This window comes from Danio rerio, chromosome 9, assembly GCF_052040795.2.
Source record: "Danio rerio strain M-AB ecotype USA chromosome 9, GRCz13ab, whole genome shotgun sequence".
In the NCBI taxonomy this organism is placed as follows: Eukaryota; Metazoa; Chordata; class Actinopteri; order Cypriniformes; family Danionidae; genus Danio; species Danio rerio.
The window spans coordinates 34,787,795-34,813,165 of NC_141029.1; the positions used below are offsets into that span (position 1 = coordinate 34,787,795).

Below are 25,371 nucleotides of genomic sequence, written 5' to 3' on the forward strand. Positions count from 1 at the left end.
TTTGCACTGTTATAATTCACTTACCTTTTAATACGTTTAGGTGCGATTATTACCTGCTTTTAAAAAAATGTAATGTTTTGAATGAGAAGCTGTAATGTAGCCTTGGCGGGATGAATTTTTGCGTGGAACCCCGCCATGGAAGAATGAATGTAGCGGAAACCATGCATGCTATGTCCGACAAGTTTTCACAAATAAGATTATTCCTTATTCCTCCTATAGTTTTTTTTGCTCTCAATGATAAAACAATGAATGAATTTTGGAAATTATGTAAAAATGTATTTTTATTTCAAAGAGAAAGCTCTGTAATATGTGTTCGAAAGATATATTAAGGATGTGAAAGGGAGTCACAGCCACAGACTACAAGCAAAAAAACTAACTACCACATGACCTAAAAACAACAACAGGTGATTCCTAGATATCAGTAGGGCCAGACAGAATCTGCGGACATTTTTTGCTGTTTCTGTGCAGAATTTTGGTAAAAAATCTGCAGATTATGCGAAATGACTTTGGGAGTATCATAACGGAAACCTTAATATATGAAATAAAAAGTAATACCTGTTATTTAATGTTTACAATGCAAATCCAATTAGATCTACATTTTTTGGTAAACGAAGCAAGTCTCTCATATAATACATCTACTAAAATTCAGAAAATACTACTTTACAAACCATGTTGTAAATAAATCATTTAAATATTTTCATATTAGACAATATATTACAATTAAAATAAATTTAAAAACTGAATAAATATGAATTTACACACATTTACACAAGTAAATAAACAATCATTGATGGGCTAAGATCTGCTGAATTCTGCGAGCGCAGATTTCATGTGGGCATATCAGTAATAATAACTGACACATTTAGAGTAATCTTGAGGATACAATTAGAGCAAATGAATGCACCAGCCCTTGCAATTATGACAAACAAACATCATTTGAAAAACCACTCAAAAGATTTAAAGTATTTCAAAAGGTGATTGAGTTTATTTTGATTCCTACCACACATTGTAAAACCCAGACAGTCAACTTAATCGAATGAAATGAGTGTAGTTAACTCAAAATTGACTGAAAGTTATTTCTACTCATTTGAAAAGAGTTTTGAACTCAGTGCTGAAGGTAATGAGTTAATTAAATACCTCTTTACTTCAACTTAAATGGAGTAGCTTCACAGCACTCATATAGATTAGTTTAACTTAAATGGCTTGTTGCAATCGGTTTACTCATACGGTTTGAGTTGCCTTAGCTTATTGGGGTGTACAGTACTCAGTTGGTTTGAGTTCTCTTCATTTATTAAGTTTTACTGGGCTCAAATTGCTTCATTTACTCAAATGGATTAAGTTCACAGTCCTCATTAGGATTAGTTATTAAACTTAAATGGTTTGTTGCAATCGGTTTCCTCAAACGGTTTGAGTTACCTTAACTTATGGGGTTTAGTGCTTTAAAAAACTAATTTTACATTTGCATATCTGCGATCATTTTAATAAATTATATGATCTGATAAGTTTTAAGTGTGCAACAAACAAACACAGAGGCAGCATAAACAGATTAAATAACAAACTTCATCAAAAAAAACCTCAAAAGCTCATTTTTAAGGAAGCACTGAACACACACACTCCACCCCGCCATTCAATAAAAACTTCCTTGACCATTACAAGTACAGCTTCCTTCCCTACAAGAACTCCCTCATCCCAAGAAAGACATTTAACAATTCAAATGACATAATGCTGTAGAAACTGTCTCTCGAGGAAGGGAGGGAGGAACCATGCGTCACAAACTTAAGGGGGATACAAAGACTTCTTGGTACTGTAGATTGGACACTATGAGTCACAGGCAAATTCAACTACAGCAAGATCCCATGTTCCAGACCAAGTCAAACAACATCCACTTACGAGTGCAGTTTCTAGCCAGCAAAGAGGCAGTTCGATAGCCTGGCATAGTTTTTAATTAGATGAGTGTTTCTTAGAGCACACAAAGCCCTGCTGACCACCACTACGCCAGTCATGCTAGTCAATCACTCACTAGTAATCTTGCTCCTGTGCTAAATTATACTGTGTCAGCACACTCTCATCTTATATTTTGTGTAATATAACTGAATTGCTCCTATAAAGGCATATGCAAAAAGACTATACTATGATGTTTATTGTCAAATAAATTACATAAAATATATTATAGACAACCTGAATTCATACATAAAGTCACCTGATTTTAAGTCGCAACTGGTCAAAAATAAATCAGAAGTGGCTTATATGAAAGGCAAAGGCTTCTAGATTACACTTATTTTAACAAAATACATTTCTGAACATGCCTTGATTTATTTAATTAGGACAGTAAGGTGGACAGTAAGGTGTGACTTTGCTCAGACAAAAAATCTTGTCACTTAACAGAAATAATTTACAGTATAGAATATAAAGTCATGGTGCAGTGAAAAAAAATTAATAACTCTGCAATGACTCAAATAACTTAATAAAGTCATCTGGAATGGCAATAAAGCGTTCTTGCAGGACTCCCAGAGTTCAACAACATTCTTTGGATTCATCTTCAATGGCTCATTCTTCATCTTACCCTAGACATGCTTAATAATGTTCATATTTGGTGAGTGGGCTGGCCAATCCTGGAGCATCTTGACCTTTTTGCTTTCAGTAACTTTGATGTGGAGGCTGAAGCATGAGAAGGAGTGCTATCCTGCTTCTCCTGTTGTTTGTAATGTAATGGGCACCACAAACCATGATTTTTCCTCCACTAAACTTGACTGATATCTGTGAAAAACTTGGGTTCATGCGGGTTCCAATTAGGATTGGGCGATGTTGACCAATTTGGCATTGTACAATGTCTAAAGTGAAACATCGCCATGGACGATGGCATCGTTGTCGTAGGCAGAGGTGAATTAATTATTATTAAATAATGAATTTTAAAAAAATTATTATTTGTAGCCTACTGTTTCAACTACCTGACCAGCATAGTCTTAGTTTTACCCATAAAACAAATTATAAATAAATAAAGATAAGTTGCACACAAATTACCACCTGTCAATCACTTTTTCCACATGAGGTTGGTCGGTAAAAAAGGTGCACAACCAACAGTATCTGAGGTTTTCACTAAAATTACTAGTGTGAAAGTGAAAGACTGAAGCAGTGTACTGATGCTGTGACACGTCACCTGATAGATTCAAAGACCGAAGAGTCGTTAGATAGAGACAAGATGAATTCAATATCACGTTTAACAACTATAGTGAGACGCGATTCAGCGGTACATCCTTGATAAAATGTCCGACGTGCACTGCTCACTGGAGCTCAGACAAGCACATGACAGAGCGTGTGGTCATGTTATGTGCGTTTTCAGCTGACAGAGGGCTGTTCAGAAATGCTAGGTAAATCAGGGTGTGGATGTGGATCACTTTTGTTATAAAATGCCATTTTAACACTAAGACATAATAGTGTAAACCGGGCATAAGTGTGTATTTTTCACGAGCGGGTTAGCAACGGGGGCGAGAATCAGCGATGCCGGTTCAGCATTGTGTTGTCTATTGGCCATCGGCGATGGACGATGGCATCGTCTATCGGCCCAGCCCTAGTTTCAATAGGTTTTCTGCAGTATTTGTGATGATTGGAATGCAGTTCAACAGATGATTACCTTCAGCCACCTTTTCAAATGATCAACTAGATGTCAAGTTATTATTTGCTGCTCTTACCACTGGGATCGACGACAATACTTTTGTCAGGTAGTTTGTATGTATTTACCATATTATCTTTTAAATTTAACAGTATTCTCAGAGGAATTAAGAATGTAAAATAAAAATATTAAACAAACCAAAATTATTGTCCCATTCATTCAACATTCATTAGAAATATCAAGCCTAAATTAACTAAAGCGAAACTGAAAGTTAGCAAGTGGGAAATGTGCTATAAATTGTAACTCATTTAATATCACAAATTTCAAATAATGAAAAAATAGCATATATCTGAAATAGAGCTGCACTATTCTGGCTAAAATGAGAATCGCAATTTTTTTTTTTCCTAAAATAAAATCACGACTTTCTTACGATTCTGTAGATATAAAATAAAGGTTAATATAAGTGGGCTTTATTATTGTTATTCTCAAACATGTGGTAAACAGCAATAGCTGTACTGTTGGTTAAAATGCTAAATTTTGTATAGACTTGGAATGGTGGGAATTGGATACTTTTTGGGCTGGAATCAGTCAGCTACATCTGGCTGTGTGCGCTTTCGGTATCATTTTCACTACTAAGAGCAGTTTACTTCCCGCACGGCTCCCAAACAATCACTCTGTGCCACAAACTGAATGCTATGTACAACTTCATTACCTGTTATTCACAGCATATGCAGGTTTTGTCCACTAAAGTAAACTTCATTCAGAGGCACGCATGCGCACCCGCCCTCCCTATGTTAACAGCTGATGGTCAGCTCACGTCACATGTGATTTTACGGTCCCAAATACATTATGAAGACAGAAATGACATTTTTGAGGTGAATTGTATCTTATAAATACAGCATGTGACTCTTTCAACACCATTTGAAGGTGTCCACATTGCTGAACAACGTATGGGAAACAATGTGAGGACTTGCGTGGCCACTTTTTGCTTCTCTCCAGAACTTAAAAATATGATTGACAAAAATGCTGAATTAAGATCATCTAGAGAGCAGGGGTCACCAATCCTGGTCCTGGAGGGCCGGTGTCCCTGCAGGTTTTAGCTCCATCTTGCCTCAACACACCTGCCTGGATGTTTTAAGTATACCTTGTAAGATCTTGATTAGCTTGTTCAGGTGTGTTTGATTAGGGTTGAAGATAAAATCTGCAGGACACCGGCCCTCCAGGAACAAGTTTGGTGACCACTGATCTAGAGGGTCGAATCGATTGCATTATACACGCATGTTAAAAAGAAGTTACACAGCTACTGGAGATGCTCCGATCGATCAGCCAGAGATCAGTATCGGCCGATAATCACATTTATTGACTCGATTGGTACTCGCTGATCCGATGAACCGATCACAAGTGTTTGTGTGGAGATGATAAGAGTTACACAAAACAGTTACACAAAAGTGTGACTTGTCCAATTTAAAATGAGAAGCCGGTTTGTTAAACTATATGTTCTGTTACATAAACAACAAAAGACCACAAATGAAAATTCACAAAACACTTTCACAACACACAACAAGCTTTAAATATCAAACTCAAGCTTATAATCAATACTAGCTCCCACACCAATCGAAAAAGTTATTTGCATGCTTCTTAGTATACTGATATTGTCACCTGCTTCCCACCTGCCGGCTTTTAGTCATAATTTTGTCATAAATGCTTTGCTTTCAACAACACTGCAGCACAACACAACCAGTGGGCTGATTCCATAACGGGACAAAACAGTGGCGATTATCTGAGCAGTCCAGAGAGTCAGTCAGCTCTGCCTGCTTACTGACTGCTTAATGCCCCAAGGAGAACAGTCAGCTCCTTGTGTTTCACCCTGATTTCTTTATCGACCTGCAACCACAAACACCACAAATGCACACTACTGCCGTATCATGATTCAGATCTATGTGTTTTAAAACAAGCACAAACAGTTGTGACTAATAGTAGAATGCACTTTTTAAGAAATTGTATTTTAAGTTACCATAAAGGCCCTGACACAACAAGCCGATCCTTGATCAGTTTATTTTTTTGTGGTGCATTCCATTCAGTCTGTACCAGTCAAACCCCATTCTGGAGCCTTTTGGGCAACTGAGCACGTTAAAGAAGAGTTAACCCAAAAATGAAAACTCCATAATTTACACCCTGCTTTACTAGCTGAAAACCTATTTGAGTTTCTTTCTTCTAACATAAAAAAGATATTTTAAACAATGCAGAACTTCCATAGTCATTTTATTCAATACTTCATCCTTTGTGTTAAATAGAAGAAAGAAACTCGTAAAGGTGTAAAACCACAGTTAATGTTGAGGTCATTTTCATTTTTGTGTCCAAGAACTCTTTAAATCTGCATCAAGTGGATAGCTCTGTTTGGCTGATTGTCAGTTAACAGAAAAAATCTGTGAATAAGAAAAAAGCGAGAGTGATGAAAGTGAGCAAAGAAGTCAGACAGGCAATCATCTGAACTGAGCATTTCAATATGTGAATATATTCCTAAAGACAAGAGCCATTTGGAATAACAAAAGTCATTAATATTACTCATAATCAAAATGGAATATGCATTTTATGGTTTGAATGTATGCAGCACAGCTTTCAATTTTTAATGACAAATACAGAACTTGCAGGCATAGGCTGTATCAGCTATTTGGCCATAGTCTTCATGAAAAAAACACAAGGCGCTAACCCAGTCAGATTTTGTCACTGCTAGTTCTTCATTGTCAGTTTGGTGTGTCATGGCCTTCAGAATCAACATATCATCGTTAAGGATGACCATGCTATAACGCAATAACATTTCCCCTACAGTAAGGACACCTAGAGGTGACACCTGCATTACATGCATAAAGATGCATTCACAAGTCATTAATGCAAAGTATACTGCTTATTCTGTAACTTATATAATAAGCCTTCTTGGATGTAATTAATAATTCCTTTAAAGTCAAAAAGTATTATTTGCACCTTAGGGCACCTAAAATTTATTAATTCTTTTTGTGTAGATAACTGAACAAAAAATCCATTAAAATAAAGATACAAATTATACCGAACAAATTGTTTCAATGTTTCCTGTTGCTATTTTGGGTTTTTAATCTATTTTTTTTGTCTCATCAAGTAGCAATCCATAGTAATTGAAAATTTCACTTTGTGAATTATTCTTTTAAAGAGACTGTGCAGATATTTTGGCTACTCAATCATATCAACAGGAACAGAAATGAACCGGTTCAGATGTGCATTCAAACTGAAGCGTTAGAAAACATGCAATAGGCTACCATAAAATGGCGTGAATTCTACACAGTTTTGCGACCTTAAAGTGCTCCACAGATTATTAAAATAAAATAGTCTATCGTTGCACAAACGTCTGAGCATTTAGGGACTTTCCCACATGCAATGGTTTGTAATGGTTTGTAGATAAACCATTATTGACGACACTACAGTATACAAACTACAGTGACACTGCCAGTATTTTAGAGCCAGTATCACGATACTACCATAACCAGTAAACCGTGCAACCCCTAGTAAGAGGTTCAGGCATACTCCCGCCATCCAGGTCAGTTTCGTGGACACACATATGACATTAAAAATGCAATGTTTATGGGCTGGAAGCTGATTTCTTTTTTTTTTTTTTTACTTTGTAAACCTCAATAACTGACCTCAATTATAAATATTTCACATAATTTATGTGAAACAGCATCATTACTGCAGTTTTTTACATTTAATAGAACTTTTTAAAGCAAGTTTAGCAAAAATCCAAATCAAAAGTACATTAATAGTTTACAAAATATATTCTTTCACGCCACAGCATGTACTCTGTTCAGAAAAGGTATGAAAAAATTTGAAATAGACAAACATTACTTTACTGGCATTTATTAAACCTAGATGCCCATAAATGGCAATTTAAAGTGGAACCTAATCTACAGATGTGTGGAAAATGCACTATAAAACTTAAGTTTTACTCATGTACTTTAATTATTTATTCTCAGATGTTTCAGATGATTTTTAAAACATTATTATATACAGTTTAAGTCTGAATTATTAGCCCACTTGTTTATTTTTTCCCCAATTTCTGTTTAATGACGAGAAGATTTTTTTCAGCACATTACTAAACATAATAGTTTTAATAACTAATTTCTATTAACTGATTTCTTTTATCTTTGCCATGATGACAGTCAATAATATTTGACTAGATATTTTTCAAGACACTACTATACAGCTTAAAGAGACATTTAAAGTTTTAACTAGGTTAATTAGGTTAACTAGGCAGGTTAGGGTAATTAGGCAAGTTATTGTATAACGATGGTTTGTTCTATAGGCAACCGAAAAAATATATATCTTAAAGGGGCTAATAATTTTGACCTTAAAATTTTTTATTTTTTATTTGAAACTGATTTTATTCTAGCCAAACCAAAAGAAATAAGACTTTCTCCAGAAAAAAAAAATATTATCAGACATACTGTAAAAATTTCCTTGCTCTGTTAAACATCATTTGGGAAATGATTAAAAAAGAAAAAAAAAATCAAAAGGGGGCTGATAATTCTGACGTTAATTGTATATTCTAATCTAAAAAAATGGAGCAAGTGCTGATAAGACATTGTATACTTAGAGATACACATAGTAAAATTAGGCTTTATTATGAAACCCAGTACAATATATACAAAATAAATAAGAAAATAATTGTTATCTGACTTTGCATTTGACCTATATCACAGTCCCAGGATGTTTGAGAATGTGACAGCAAGGAAAATGGGTGGAGAAAAAAAAAGAGAGAGAGCGGGGGAGGGAGGGAGGGAGAGAGAAAGAGAGAGAAAGAGAGAGAGAGAGAGAGAGAGAGAGAGAGAGAGAGAGAGAGAGAGAGAAATACATCTCTCTCTCTCGCTCTCTCTCTTATTCTCCCTGAGGTCACTGAATCATTAGCCAGGTGTCTGTCTTGGCAGCTCACAGGTAAAGTCGTAATGGTAGGTTAGCAGATCAGGAGTAGCTAAACAAGCAAGTGAATTACTAGAATCACAAGAGTGCATTCTTTTAGATGTTGGTAACCTAATGGTTAAGGATATCTGCTGTTAACAATAAGGAAAAAACTGGATATTTTCAGATTTTTAATCGCTAAACTCCTGATCAAAACATTTAAGTCAACCTGCACTGTCCATAATGTATCCTATGCATAAAGATTACTGCTTGAATCCAACTAACTATTTAGCTAAAGAAAAACATTCCAGCTTAATATTAAACAAGGTTGTTTCCTCCAAGTCTAAGCCAAGGTTTTTCAACAGAAAGAGCATTTGAGAGTATCTATTTTTGCGACCAAATCCTTGTGTGGTGTGGTCTGTACACTTAATCATGGATGCATGCATGTATGATTAAGTTTTTATGCCACTGCAAATACTTTTTACATTTAGATCCATGTTAGCATGTTTTATATTTTTAAGAATAAATGAATAATAAACTATAAGGACTAACTTTATCAGAATCATTTTAAAGAGTGTTAACCACTGAGTTGGAACAAAGAAAAAACATGACTGAAGAAGTAATAGCAAGAGAAAGAATGACAGCAAGTTTGTTTGCACTATATACAGGTCACATTCATTCCTTGGGTTTTAATCATCAAGAGTACAAAGTTCAGTCATTCTGACACTAAAATGAGATTAGGACTGTTGCAGTATGGGTAGAACTAACAAATGAAGCTAATTCACACACATACACACACACACACACACGCACACAAGACATTCTACCAGAAATGTACATATTCTGTCCCTCAAATAAAAACATAAATACAGTGAATAAAAACTATTATGTAATTCATTTGGTTCTCAGATTTCTATATTAAAAACACTTTACAAATGTAAAAACCCTGGCATTGTTCTTGTCCTTAGCCCAATTGAACCAACAGCTTTAATAGTTTTGTTATGCCAGTATATGTCATTAAGAAAAAATATTCTTTAGAAATAGCAAGTTCAAGTTGTTATCATTCACATCAAATGAGTAAAAACATGAAAATATAAATTATTCTACAAATAAATAAATGGAAATATATAATACAAATAAAATTAATAATTGTCCCCATGTCCCAGTCCTGTCACATCAACATAAAATGCATGCAATACATATTTAAGGCTATGACTTGAAAGTGACATAATTTGATGAAGTAGAAGCTGACAGTGATCAAGGATGCATTCTATCATTGAATTGTATTATTTTATGCTTGTTTTCTATGATTTATATGAGGACAACAAGCTTAAGTCAGACCAAGTCACATTTTTTTACTAGTACATTCATCAAAAAACAAAAATAAATCACAGAAATACAAAAAGAAATGTTAAATACATCTATGAATCTAATGCTAATGCTAAAATTTGTTTATAAGTCTAATTAGCATGGGCTTCATAAACTACTTAAATAGGCTTTTTACGAACGAAAGATGCCAAAAGAAAGACTCAAAGAAGCTGACACCAAAGGCTGTTGCCATAATCATAGATTTTTTCAAACTTAGGATCTGAAAACAAAAAATATAAGACTTCATAAGCAGACGTATGGTCTGACTCACTTAAAATACAAGTTACTTGCAAAATAAACCACATGATTACATATTTGGCCCGAAATTATGCACCATAATAGGCACTAGCTCCAAAAGCCAAGTTTTGAGTACTCAGGTTAAACAACAACAACATAGCAGTCATTTTAAAACCTCAGACTTGTGACTTGAAATATTTTACCGGCCAAACCTGGGATCACCACATGAGTAATTACAATAAAGCTGCACAGGTCAAAAGCCACTTACAACAGCTGTAAACAACCCTTGAACAGAATCGCTTTACTTCTTCATACCAAGATGATGACCTAGAAATACCTAACCAGCTGTCAATAGCACAATTCAAGTTTAAGTGAATGAGGCTCCCTCTTTCTCACTTTCAGTACGAGTATGTGTCACGCTACACATTCCCACGCAGTGATGTGTCGTTTTAAACACACACTGGTCACGGAACGGTTAAGAACCGTTATTCTATCTGCTTAATGTCAAGTGGGACAACGTACATTAAACCCATTTCTGGATGTTTTCATTATTTATAAGGCCTACGCATATTTCCTTTCACTGGCAGTTTTATTCCTCGCCTCATCTGTGTGGAGTTTCAACGTTAACCGTACGGTGAGCTCGCAACGGGTCAGATTTGATTTGACGCTGTCCGAGCTTGCGAGCCGAGCGGGAAACGGGTAACGGGACAACACAGCGCGAAACCACCATTATAAACGGAGCAGAAAATACTTACGCGAGCGAACGCAGTTTTCCTCCTTGTCCTCTATTGTAACCTGTCAGTCCTCAAACAGCGAATCTGAGATTTCTCAACCTCTCCCTTCGTCCCGCAGCCATCTTTCTCCACAGACTCCACGGACACACCTACGCGCACGGGACGCGGTGACGTCACACTGGAGGGTGGCGGCCATAGCTGGAGCTCTGTTGTTTTGCTCGGAGCGCCACCGCCGGCGAAGTTGGCGAATTGAAAAAGCGGAGTATGAATATTAATCATATTAACCCGAACTTGCGCTGCTTTTAAAATTGCGTGTGCAATTTTAGAACACAGAATATACAAGCGCAATATCAACATTATATTGACATCCAATGAAGTACAATATAAGAAAAAAAAATACAATTATTCAAAAAACAAAATTTAAGGCTTTAAAATAATTAACAGTTCGTTTTGCTTTGATATTTTTTGTTTCTTTTATTGTGCATAGGCAATGAACTATTTCTATTTTAAAGTGAGTAAAATAATGTTTTTCACAGCCCATTTACATTTATGAATAAAACATTTTCCATGTATAATGAGCAAATTAACAATATGCCACATTTTGAAGTCAACTGTATTTGTCAAAAAATAAATAAAATAAATAAATAAATAAAACATTTTTCTTTGAATATTAATGCAATATTCGTACTCTGCTTAACAAAAAAAAGAAAAGATCACACCAAAACAATAGTGTATAAATACAATCATAAAATAAATGAACAATACTCTCTTCTTTATTGTTACAAAAAGTACATTTTACATCAACATCTTTACAAAATCTTGCAATTATCTGTTTTACAGGGTAAATACGATAAACAATTTTAAACGACACCTCTCTAATTTTATTCGTTATATAAAAACGTAAAAACATCTAGGAATCTTAAAAGTCTCGTTCCAGTTAACATCTTGAAATTGTGATCTCCAGTACTCAATAGCTGAAGGAACATTGACAATCTGGCAAATTATTCTAAGATAATTATTATTTTTTTAAAAATGTTCTTTTATATTTAAACCTTCCAATTTAAGACTAAAATCTAAATTTGTATCTTGAACTATATCATTTACTAATAATTTCTTAAGCTTAGAGGGAATACCATTAATGACCATCATATACTCTTTAACAGGTATATAAAGAGAAAGTTTTTATAGAAACTCCAAATAAATGTCTGAAATTTATAGAATTAAAAAAATATATATCATTACTTATTAAGGAATTAAGATATGCAAACACCAAAAAGAAAGAATAACACTAAATTATACCCCATTAATTAATAGAACTTGCGCTGCTTAGTAACCTTTTAGCTGCGGCCACACCTTATGCCACACATGGCTCGTAATTAATATTCATGAGTTAGCCATGGCATGATTAGTAATTGTTGTTTATGATGTGCAACAAAACAAGACTTCTGTGGATTGATTAGGCAGGACATCTTGTAAATCTTTAGGTTTGTACGTTTATGTATATTTACTTATTATTTTTGATAAACTATAATTTGGCTTTTTTCTGTCAATCTTTGTCTGGGTAAATACTAATTGCTTAAATATATCTAAAATTAAATGCACAAAACAGGGGACTGCAAGAGAGTATGAGGGGCATGTGGAAAGTTTGGAGAAAAATAATACAAATACATACTAAATAATTAAATAAAATGATTTAAATCAGTTGATTAATAATAAATTATGATATATGAAATTCAACATTTTGATTAAATTAATTCATTCATTTTCTTTTCGGCTTAGTCCCTTTATTAATCTGGGGTTGCCACAGCGAAATGAACCGCCAACTTATCCAGCACATGTTTTACGCAGCGGATGCCTTTCCAGTTGCAGTCCATCACTGGGAAACACCCACACACTCCCATTCACACACATACCCTACGGACAATTTAGCCTACCCAATTCACCTGTACAACATATTTTTGGACTTGTGGGGGAATCTGGGGAAAATGGATCACCCGGAGGAAACCCACGCCAACACGGTGAGAACCTGCAAACTTTACACAGAAATGCCAACTGACCCAGCCAAGGCTCGAACCAGTGACCTTCTTGCTCTGAGGCAATTGTGCTACCCACTGAGCCACCGTGTTGCCCTAAAAAAAAAAAAAAAAAAAAAAAAAAATATATATATATATATATATATATATATATATATATATATATATATATATATATATATATATATATATATATATATAGAGAGAGAGAGAGAGAGAGAGAGAGAGAGAGAGAGAGAGAGAGAGAGAGAGAGATTAAAACATTCATTTATTCGTTTTCTTTTCAGCTTAGTACCTTTATTACCACAGTGGAATGAACCGCCAACTTATCCAGTATGTTTTTACGCAGCAGATGCCATTTCAGCTGCAACCAATCACTGGGAAACACCCACACACACTCATTCACACACATACACAACGGACAATTTAGTTACTTACATTGCATGTCTTTGGATTTGTGGGGGAAACCCATGCAAACACAAGGATAACATGCAAACTCCACACAGCATTGCCAACTGATCCAGCCAGGACTCGAACCAGCCACCTTCTTGCTGTGAGGCGAATGTGTTACCCACTGCACCACCACGCAGTTCTAAATTTAAACACAAATTAAAAAAACTATTCAAGGTCAAATTAAAACTTTAAATCAAAACCACAATTAAATACTTTCTGTGCACTGATATTTTGTCATACAAGTACTGTGTCTGTGGATAAGTTTGTTCCAAAGTACCACAGAAAAAAATCAATATTGGTTTTCAGAGTTCTCTTTTTCATTTGTCCATAGTGTTTGCATAAATATGATTAACAGTGTGCTGACCCAGGAGGAAACTGCTTACCTGTGGTTCCTCAGGGGAAACGTTGTCATGACGATAAGCATCACATAGCACCTGTGTTATATGGGTGTTGTCACTTGTTGATATGACGACACAACTATGTGGTCAAACAATGGTTGCATTTTCTTCATCTCTTGTCAAGTTGATATAACGTCATATATTTTTGTAAATACTAAATATGAACAAAAATCGCTGGACAAGGCTTTTTGAACGGCAGCGCATGAACAAAAATGAAGAAGAAAGTAAGGGACAAGAGTCAACCTTGAAGAAAAAGAAAGACGAGACTCCAAAAACAAAGTGAGTTTTAGTTCAAATATGCTGTTGCCTCATTTGTTAGTGTAATGAAATAGGCTAGCTTTATATGAGAATCTAAGTGTTCACTTCCAATATACACAAATAAAATAAATAATTAGTTTTTTATTATTTAAAGGGGTAGTACACTCAAAACTAAAAATTCTGTCATTATTTACCCTTTACTTGTTGCAAACCTGCTTGCGTTTCTTTCTTCTGACGAACACAAAAGAGGATATTTTGAAAAATGTGGGAAACCAGTAACCATTGGCAATCATAATATTTGATTTTTAAAAGTCAGTGGCTACCAGTTTTAAACATTCTTCAAAATATCTTCTTTTGAGCTCAATTGAAATAAGAAACTCATAAAAGTTTGGAAGTTTGTAAGGGTGAGTGAATGTAATTTTAAGGTGGATTCTATTTAAAAGGACTAACACGTAAATCTTCTATATACCCAATCTCTCAGCTGGAAGGAATGGGTAATCGATCCATCAGAAGAATTTTATTATACATGGTTGCAAATTATGACGCTCCCTATCTGCTACAACTGGGTCATCATAATATGCAGGTATAGCAAAACACAAATGTGTAATTTTCTCCTTTCTTTCTATTGAACAACAGCTTTACCAATTAATGCAGTATACACTTTAATAAATCACTTTTTCCATGTATTAAATATATTGTTATAGCTTATATGAATGTATGTATATCATGTAATGTATGCATATTTGTAAATATATTGTTATATTGTTATTAAATAACATAAAGACATGTCAAATCAAATGACGCTTTTTAAATTTTCATTTTACTTTTAAACCTAATTTCCTAACGGCACTTTAGGTCATTATTTGTAAAGGGAGAAGAGCTTTGTAATCTGATGTTAAAACTCTATATTGTTAAAAGGACATGTTTCTATACAATTGAGGAGGCATATGTCGCAACATGGCTCACCTTGGATTACCTCTGTGACTTGGTTTATGTGCTTGACACAATTATTGGGTTTCGCACAGGTGAGTGTGCATGTATCTGTTTTTCATAGTTGTTTTTTTCATGTATTTTAAAATTTTCTTCTGGATAAATTTAAAAATTTAATTTGTAGATTAATATAAATAACCTAATATTCTAAAGTTCGTTTAAAAACGACTTAAAACAGTAAACAAGCTGAATAATAAACACCCCATGGATGTATTTGTCAACCTAACATCTAATAGAAATTTTCTCTGAGGTTTGCAGATAAGCAAAGGTTCAACAAATATGATGCAAACTGGCACATCTACATAGATGTCACTGCAATGTATCATGTACTAAGCATATCGTAGAGGTATTTTAGTGTGTGAATTATATGAAAATTCAGTTACTAAGAACAGTTTATATACAATGCAGGCCAAAATATTTGCCCGTTTTGCTTTTTAATAACTTTTAAGCAAACAAGTAGTGCTGACACATGGAACTCAGTATTATCATTGACTTTGGCTACAAGTGTTGAATAGCAATTTAACATAAAATGTTGAGTCGTGGCACCATCTTGTGGTGTGATTGACTTGTACAACAATTTTCTACCCGGGCGTAAAAACTGGGTTTAGAAGACAACATATGTACAGTGTTAAAGGCCTTTTATAGTTTGTTAAAACATTATTAGCCCAAAACAAATAAAAGATAAAGATAGTAACAGTTAGCACCATTTGGGGTTTCTATATAAAAGAATCTTTCTCTTGACAGGTTTTCTGGAGCAGGGTATCCTGGTGCGAGACTTGTCCCGTTTAAAAACGCGTTATTTACGCTCCTCTCGCTTCAAGTGGGACATGACCTCCCTGCTGCCCACGGATCTGCTCTACCTACAGCTGGGGATCCACACACCTCTGGTCCGGGTGAACCGCTTCTTGCGCACAGGCCGTCTGAACGAGGCCCTGGACCGCATGGAGACGCGCACATCCTTCCCGAACGCCTTCCGCGTTGCCAAACTCATGCTGTATATCTTCGTCCTGATCCACTGGAACGCATGCATCTACTTCTCCCTGTCAAATTACATAGGGTTTGGCGCGGACCCCTGGGTCTACCCCAATATCTCCCACCCGGAGTTTGCCTCCATGAGACGCCAATACTTTTACTGCTTCTGGTTTTCCACCCTCATCCTCACCACAGTGGGCGACACACCAACGCCCGAGCGGGAAGAAGAGTATATGTTTCTGATCGCAGACATGTTGATCGCCGTGTTGGTGTTTGCTTCGGTCGTGGGCAGCATGGGGGACGTGATTTCCAGCTTGCGTGACCGTGACAATGTGTTTTTTCCTGACCACGAGCTGGTGAAGGGTTACCTGCGCAGCCACCGCATTAGCAAGGAGCTGCAGAAGCGCGTCAACGACTGGTATCAGCATCTGCACATCAACAAGTGGGTCTTCCTTTTATTCAGCCTACACTGTTAGACCTTACCAGGCTTTTTTACAGAAGAACACTGGCAACACTGTTGCCAGCTACTCACTGTAAAAGTTTGGTTACAGTAAGTACCTGGCAACAGTGTTGCCAGTTAATTACTGAAACTGAACCATTACAGTGAGTGGCTGGCAACAGTGTTGCCAGTTGTTTACTGTGACTGAACCATTGCAGTGAGTAGCTGGCAACAGTGTTGCCTGTTAATTACTGTAATAGAGCAGTAGTGGTAACTAACTGGAAACTGTGTACAGTTAATTACTGTACTGTAGTGTTACAACTCACAGCATTATACTGCATACACAATAGTATGTCAAGGTGTTACTAAAATTAATTGGTATTCTTACCTGTTATTAATTCTTTAAATTAATTAAGTTGTAAATTCTGACAAATTTATTTTATTGTTTTGGCAGCAAACAAATACAAAACAGAAAATGTATAACAAAATTAAGAAATCAGCAGATATAAATATCATCTTACATATTACTGAGAGCCCCAGGTCTGCACAGAAAGGCTGCAGTCAAACTAACGTTTAAGCATGCAAAATTCTGTCACATGGCTCTGCGAAAAGGAGTGGGATTAAACAATATATTTAGAGATTGAAAAAGCAAGCAACTGGTCCATAATTTTTGTTCAGAGAGGTCATGGTTTGATCTTTGATTAGTCTCAAGCAATCACATGATGTGATTTCGCAGTTCAGAGATCTCCAAGCTTGAACTTTCCAATGCTGCAAACTGTAAAATTTGTCGCATGAGCTTGCATTCCAGGTCTGCAGCATTCACATGCGTATGAATGGAAGTCTATAGGGAGAAAAGTGCAGTGTGACCGGGACTTTAAGCTGTAACTCTAATTAAACACACCTGATCAAACTAATTAAGGCTCGTTAGAAATCTACAGGTAATGTTGAAGAAGGGTGGGAACTAAACTCTGCTGCCCTGCAGTTCTCCAGTAACTTGGAGTTTGACCCCTGGAGATCTACGTTCCTGCAGATTTCAGTTGCTACCCATATCAAACACACCTGCCTGTAATTATCACGTGGTGTTCAAGTCCTAATTAATTGGTTTAGGTGTGTTTGATATGGATAGCCACTGAAATCTGCAGGAACGTAGATCTCCAGGAACAGGATTAAGCATGCCTGGTATATAGCATACTTTTAAAGCAACTGCTAACATTTATCACAATCACATATCCAATAAACACACACACACACACACACACACACACACACACACACACACACACACACACACACACACACACAAAGTGCTGCAGTGAAATGTGTTACTCTCTCCTCAATGCTGACCATGCAAAAAAAAAAAAAAAAAAAAAAAACTGAACAGCAAAAAACAAAATAATTATTTTAAATTTTAAAGTTTTAAATAATTAAAAGCTCTGTCAAATCTCAAAAAGTTTAAAATAATTATAGAAAACAAAAATAAAGTTGGCAACACCGAAAAACCAAAGGATCCAATCTTTTATTGTTATAATTATCTCATGACAACAAACTTTTTTATTGTTTCAAATATAAATTCATAGATGGAAACACTGCTCTGAAAAATACTTAGCAACAAACTCACAACCTGGGACCGGACAGGGGAGCTTTTGTTTGTTAATGGCTATGTGTATCATGTTTTTGTGATTCCCTGTGATGATGTGCACATGTTACCTTACTGAGATGATGAAATTTAATTTTGGCTTAGTTGCCAGAAAGATACATTCAACTTTTAGCATCTGTACATTATGGCAGTATGCAATATCCAATAAATACATATACTTAAACAAAAGTAATGTAAGAAGTTATATGAGGAGAGGCTAACTAGCTAACAATGTAGCTTTCAAGTACACATTTCAAGATAACAACAATATAACTTAAAACACAGCCTTATTTTATAAACCCTCAAAAACATTTGAACACATTTTACTTACTCATTTTAGATTCTTATTTAAAGCCTAAAACATATCAGACTCAACATCTGAATTGATAGACAGAGAATAGAGCACACTCAGCAGTAAACAAATCAAACACCTGGCTCTCTTAAAGGGCCAGCATTTTCTGAAAACTCTTTCTAACACCTTTGTGTTTAGAATAAGACGGACAGCCTGTGGGAGTGTGTGGTGATGCCTAAATCATTGTTTTTTACAGTTATTTACTGCACAATCTACAGAGTAACAGTGCAGTTATACTAATTAAACACACCTGATCAAACTAAATCTAAAGGTAGTGTGTTGAAGCAGGGCTGGAACTAAATTCTACTAGGCTGTGGCCTTCCAGGAGTTTGACACCCCTGGTACATATAGCATATTTTCAAAGCAACTGCCTACATTTATCACAGTTATGCACATATTGTTTAATAAAACAATAAAAATATACTATAATATAAACTTCCTCCATAGAAAAAAATAAATAAACAAATAATCTGATTCTCATGTCGTTCCAAATCTGTAGTAAAAATAATAAAAAACACAACAAATATCATGATTTATACATTTATTTAGGAAAGCCTTTATACTGTTAATGGCACTTTTACTTGCCAGTTTTCCAGACAAATTCATTGAGTCTCTGCAAAAATGTATGTGCGTGTTGTTTAAGATATATATATACATATATATATATATATATATATATATATATATATATATATATATATATATATATATATATATATATATATATATATATATATATTTTTTTTTTATATAACACATTTTTACTAGTTATTTTGCAAAATACTAATATTCAGTTGAAAGTGCAATTTAAAATCTTAACTATAAGTCAAACTAGGCAATTAAATTAGATTAATTATAGAAAAAGTAAACAAAGTTATAAAAATTATTGTGAAAATTTCTTTGCTCTGTGTGAATATTTTTGCCTTTAAATGCATTTCGTCCATATCTTACACTTACCTTTTAATAAGCTCTGTGGCATTGGTTGACTCATGATACTCAATGTTAAAAACATAAAAGGAACCAAAGAAAACACAGAGATAAAATAAATATAAAATAGCAACATAAAGCATCAGAATAGATGGGGCAGTAAAGGTTGAACAGTAATTTACCATTTATTATCACAGTAAATATCTGTAATGGTACATAGAGTAAATTACTGTAATTTATTCTTTGCACTACAGAATTTCATACAAATCCTGCTCCTTTTACAGTAAAATACTGTTTCTTTTCATTACAGCTAAACACTGGCTATTTTACAGTTATATACTGCATAATCTACAGTAAGGGTTAACAGTGTATGTGCTCAAACAGCAGTTTTAACCTCTCAAACACTATAGGGGAGAGGGGGGACAGTTTCAACACTTTTTGCATTTCCTTCAGTTTCTCAGAGAAACTAAACTGTTTTCCTTTTGTGGAAACTCAAAATTTTAACATAATAGACGCATATCTATTGGACGTCCACCCACATTCATGTACATATGCAGGATTTAAACTTTAACAGACATGACAAACTTACCCCAAGCAGATGGACAGTTGCAACATTTATTAAAATGTAATAATAATAAAAAAAATGATAATAATTCTAAAACATCAGGTTGAATTTTATTTTTTGGTAAACAGACTAAATGTGGATTGATTAAATTGTTAAAAGTGTTAAAATACAGACTGTTAAAAGAACAAGCTACAACCAATTATCAAGTCTAAAAAAACTGAACAAAATTTTTAAATTAATTAATCAGAATAATTTTTAAAAATTAAATTACATTGAAATTGTGATAGAGGCGTCATGGTGGCACAGTGTGTAGCACGATTGCCTCACAACAAGAACTTCAAGCCTCGGATGGGTTAGTTGGCATTTCTGTGTGGAGTTTGCATATGCTAAAATGTCCATAGGGTATGAGTGTGTGTGAATGAGTGTGTATGGATGTTTCTCAGTGATGGGTTGCAACTGGAAGGGTATCCGCTGCGTAAAACATTTGCTGGATAAGTTGGCGGTTCATTCCGCTGTGGCGACCCCTGATTAATAAAGGGCTGTAAAGAAAATGAATAAATTAAATTGTGATAAAATTAAAATTGTACATTGTTTTTATGGCAAGCTTTTTAAATGTCCCAACTCTGTCAACCCTGATTAAACTGTCTATGGTAGGAAGATACAATAGCTTTAACGTTTAATAGCTATACATATTTAAAGCTAAGAAAACAGTGATTTTAATTATACGAATAAATAATGTTTCACAAAAACAGATTAGACAATATGAGAAATTTTCTGAACATTAACATTTTTTATATATAAAATTAGTTTTATACTGAAGGAATAGTCACATATGGCTAATTTCTCTCAGATTGAAGGAGGATCTAACTGAGAATATGTAGTATGAATATCATCATTCTAGCTCATTCCTGAATAGAGGAAAAAGTCTTGTAGTAATTGCTCCATGTTGCAACTGCCTCCACTCTCCACTAAAGTTTTGAGGTCTTCCTAATATTTTAAGAAAAATCTAAATAACTTTTTTCGAATGTTCTTTTGAACCGTCTGTTCAAAAAATCATAAGAAAATATTAGGCAACAAAACAGCATTCAGTACCAGTCAACAAATTATTTCTGAATTGAAAAAAATGATAGTCACTCACATGTAATCACGTGACACTGTAGTAAAGATGCTAAAATCCAGTTTAATAAATGACGCATGAAAATACAAAATAAGCTATCTTAATTTGTAATCACAAAAAATACTGTATATTTTTATTCAAATAAAATGGTTAGCAAAAAGTGTAGTACAGCTTTTATATCTTTTCCCTATTAAATGTGTCCTGTTTGGCCAAAATTCTCAATTTAAAACATTGACTATCAGACATTTTGACCAATGTTTTATACTCTACAGCAGACATCCATATATATAAAGAAAAATATTACATATTTATAAAATCTAGCATTATTTCATCCACAGTTTGTTATTATTTTTATAATTGTTATTTGAAACATTGAAGACATTGATTTTTAATTTAATATACTATAAAAATCAGTGCATGTAGTTGAATTTGGCCTTCAAGTCGTTTCTTTCTCCTTTATTAAATCGAAATGTTCATTTTGTACCCAAATCATGTGTCTGGAACAGAAAGATCACACGGGAGAATGAGATTCTTCAACATCTTCCAATGACACTTCAGACAGCCACTGCCGTGAGCGTGCATCTGCCCACTTTGTCCAAAGTCACCATCTTCCAGAACTGCGAGAACAGTCTGTTGGAGCAGCTGGTACTTAAACTCACCCCACAGGTAAGAAAACAGGTGGCACACCTGGATAGCTTTAAACCAGCTGACCCGAGATTAGCATGTTGTACTTTACCTCAGCATTGTTTTATTATGTTTGCTGGTGTCAGTATTGGACTGTATATTTTGCCAGTAAATCATACAGTGTCGCACTCCAGTCTATTGACTTTTTGTAGGTGTACAGCCCGGGTGAATACGTGTGCAAGAAGGGTGATGTAGGCCATGAGATGTACATAATTAAAGAGGGTAAGCTGGCAGTGGTTGCAGATGATGGAGTCACTCAGTTTGCAGTCCTCGGGGATGGAAACTTCTTTGGAGAAATCAGCATCCTAAATATCAAAGGTATGAAATGCTAAAGATCAGTATTGTGCTAAAGTTTACTGCATCATATTCTTAATATTTCATATAGTCAGTACAATAACAACATATTTCAGACAGATTGTTTATTAAACTCTCTTGACATAAAGCCAACAAATAGGATTTAATTGTTTTGTAACTATAATAATTTAAAAAAATAAATATAATAAGAATACATTGATTTAAGAGGGCGTCACAGTGGTGCAGCGGTAGCGCAATTGTCTCACAGCAATAAGGTCGCTGGTTCGAGCCTCAGCTGGGTCAGTTGGCATTTCTGTGTGGAGTTTACATGTTCTCCCTGTGTTTCTGTGGGTTTCCACCGGGTGCTCCGGTTTCCCCTACAGTCCAAAGAAAGGCGCTATAGATGAAATTGGTAAGCTAAAATTGCCTATCGTGCATGTGTGTGAATGAGTGGGCATGAATGTTTAAGAAAATTAAAAGACCACCTAAAAAAATCTCAGTCTTTCTTGATTTGTGATTTATATTTAAGGGTTTAAATAATTTTTTGTTTGAAAGTTTATATAATTTTAATTTTGTTTCCGATTTTTTTTTTATTAAATTAAATGCTTTTAAAATCATTTTCTGCATAAAATTACAAAAGCTCAAAATATCTGAGAAGTTATTAAGACTTATAATTTTAGACAACATATCATTTTTTATGTACAGAAAAACTTTTTGTTCAAAAAATTAAATAGTGTTGGGAGACACACATAATCATTTTTATTAAGTTCTGCAAAAATATATTAATATGCCCGAGTCTTTGAGAAAGTAAAAGGGAAAGTACATTTCTTATAGGGCTTAAAAACCAATTGTGTTGTGGAAGTGAATTTCCCAATAAGCTTGACACTCACTTGAGATTAACTAAATGGATTTACTGCATGTAGAAAACTATTAGGGAGCATCTCTTCAGGGCCAATATTACACACAAAAGAATGCGCAAAGAAAATAAACTAAATTCAAATCGTTAAAGAAAAATACAGGAGCTTACCTCACTCCCTGAACACAAAGTCAAAGAATTATCAAGATAAATAGGCAGGCCACCCTTACATGCTCAAATTGCCAAAAGTGTTTCACTTCTCAACATACACAAGGACAATCTCTACAATTAGACAAAGTTTTGGTTGGCCTAAGGGGAAAATCCATGAGCTCTCAAACCTGCCAGTCACACCAGAAATGAGCTTTATAAGTACTACCACTGGCAGTTCAGTTTTATAGCTTAGGCCTTGACCAGCAGCCAATCGTAGTGTCAAAATTGTCCCAAGACAGGAAAAGGTATTGTTTTAACTATGAAGGTTTTGATCCACTTTATGTATTTATACAGTTGAAGTCAGAATTATTAGCCCCCATTTGAATTACTTTTCTATTTTAAATATTTCCCAAATGATGTTTAACAGAGCAAGAGAATTTTCACAGTATGTCTGATAATATTTTTACTTCTGGAGAAAGTCTTATTTGTTTTATTTTGACCAGAATAAAAACATTTTTTTAATTTTTTAAAAACCATTTTATGGTCAATTATTAGCCCCTATTCGCTATTTGTTTCCCCATAGTCTACAGAACAAACTATCGTTGTACATTAACTTGTCTAATTACCCTAACCTGCTTAGTTAACCTAATTAACCTAGTTAAGCCTTTAAATATCACTTTAAGCTGTATAGAAGTGTCTTGAAAAATATCTGTTATAATATTATTTACTGTAATCATGGCAACAACAAAATAAATCATTTATTAGAAATGAGTTAATAAAACTATTATGTTTATAAATGTGTTGAAAGAATCTTCTCTCCGTTAAACAGAAATTGGGGGAAAAAACAGGGTATATATATATATATATATATATATATATATATATATATATATATATATATATATATATATATATATATTATAAATATAATAGTTTAAAATAGGATAGCTGTTCACAAATTTTTTATAATTTAGCAACTACTACATGAAACATGCTTTATTTAGCTCTTTTAATGTTGCATTTTTGCCAAATTGGGCAGTTTTACAAACCCAATGAATCACCGTATATAACAAATTCATCTAAACTCTCCTGCACAGGTAACAAATCAGGAAACAGACGAACGGCCAACATTCGTAGCATTGGATACTCAGATCTGTTCAGCCTATCAAAAGAGGACTTGACAGAAACCCTTCTGGAATACCCTGCTGCCAAGCGTCTGCTGGAGGAGAAGGGTCGGCAGATCCTCACCAAAATGGGGATGCTAGAAGAGGCTGTCGAAGGGGAGGGAGAGGTGGAGAAAACAGAGGACAAGGTGAACCGCCTAGAGGGCATCCTGGAGATGCTGCAAACCAAACTGGCCCGGCTGATCGCTGAACTGGAGTCCAGTGCCCGCAAAATGATGCAGCGAGTAGATCAACTGGAACTGCAGACCGAAGGATGGGAAGGCATTGTGGCAGAAGGTGCACAGGTGGAGATAGAGGAGAGGGCAAAAATAAAAGAGAGGGAGATTGGGGATGGAGAGGGTGAAGGTGAAAGAGAGAAGGAGGATAAAGAGGAGCCTTTGGTGGAAGGAGAGAGAGGAGAGGGTGATGGAGGAGAGGAAAGCCTGGGAGAAAAGGACAAGAATGTAGGAGGAAACGAGATAAATGAAGAAGAGAAAGAGGAGAAAGAAATTATAAAGACAGAAACACAGCAGGATGAGAAAGAAGATGAAAAGTAGGTAGAAAATCTATAAAATATCATTTCTATAGGTTTGAGGTCAGAGTGTTTATTTATTAATTGCTTTATTTAGCAATGATTCATTAAGATCATTAAAAAGTGAATACATGTAGAAAATGTACTTATACATGTAAATAATAAATGTTTGTATTCAATCTTTTGAATCATCAAAGAAAATACACATACACATAAACTAAAACATATATTACAGTATGAGTTGCACAAAAATAAAAGAATATTGTAATAATGTTTCAGAATATTATTTACTATATCTTAAACACAGTAAAAGCAATAGATTAAAAAATATTAAAAACCTCACTCCTCAGATCAAACTTTAAAGACTAGAGTACTGCAGTTTATCATACAATGCTTATAAGATTCTGACATTTACATCTGAAAGACAATATGTACTGTCATGAGTGCAGTATCCTGTGATACATTAAAGAAAAGTGTATAATAATCTAAGAGCATTGTTTTTTTTTTAATCTGATAGAAAATAATATAATTTTTAAATATATATATATATATATATATATATATATATATATATATATATATATATATATATATATATATATATATATATATATATATATATGGTTTTATTATGAAATAATTTGTGAAATACATACAGCTGAAATCCCTCCTTTTAAATT

At 34.4% G+C, this 25,371-nt stretch overlaps 2 protein-coding genes across 10 annotated transcripts in view; one reads left to right on the plus strand and one right to left on the minus strand.

Moving 5' to 3' along the window:
• fhip1b (FHF complex subunit HOOK interacting protein 1B) overlaps positions 1–11,019 on the minus strand; it is a 36,147-nt gene extending 25,128 nt beyond the window's left edge. For both annotated transcript variants that reach the window (XM_087265730.1, XM_087265729.1), the window contains exon 1: positions 10,894–11,019. The gene's annotated coding sequence lies outside the window, so the exon portion shown is untranslated. The remainder of the gene's footprint in view (positions 1–10,893) is intronic.
• A 2,436-nt stretch (positions 11,020–13,455) lies between these two features.
• The window catches only part of cnga4 (cyclic nucleotide gated channel subunit alpha 4), a 39,897-nt gene continuing 27,981 nt past the window's right edge, over positions 13,456–25,371 (plus strand). For 4 of the 8 annotated variants that reach the window (XR_015499653.1, XR_015499652.1, XM_087268115.1 and 1 more), the window contains exons 1-7: positions 13,795–14,035; positions 14,496–14,597; positions 14,933–15,039; positions 15,749–16,418; positions 21,519–21,678; positions 21,849–22,014; positions 24,094–24,712. Coding sequence is in view for 5 of the 8 variants with exons in the window: in XM_087268115.1 (XP_087124241.1) it covers positions 13,917–14,035; positions 14,496–14,597; positions 14,933–15,039; positions 15,749–16,418; positions 21,519–21,678; positions 21,849–22,014; positions 24,094–24,712 (1,943 nt within the window). In the remaining 3 variants the exon portion in view is untranslated. Of the gene's footprint in view, positions 14,036–14,495; positions 14,598–14,932; positions 15,040–15,748; positions 16,485–16,597; positions 17,764–21,518; positions 21,679–21,848; positions 22,015–24,093; positions 24,747–25,371 lie in introns of those variants that run through there. The other 4 variants (XR_015499654.1, XM_087268118.1, XM_087268117.1 and 1 more) reach the window with 3 other exon arrangements.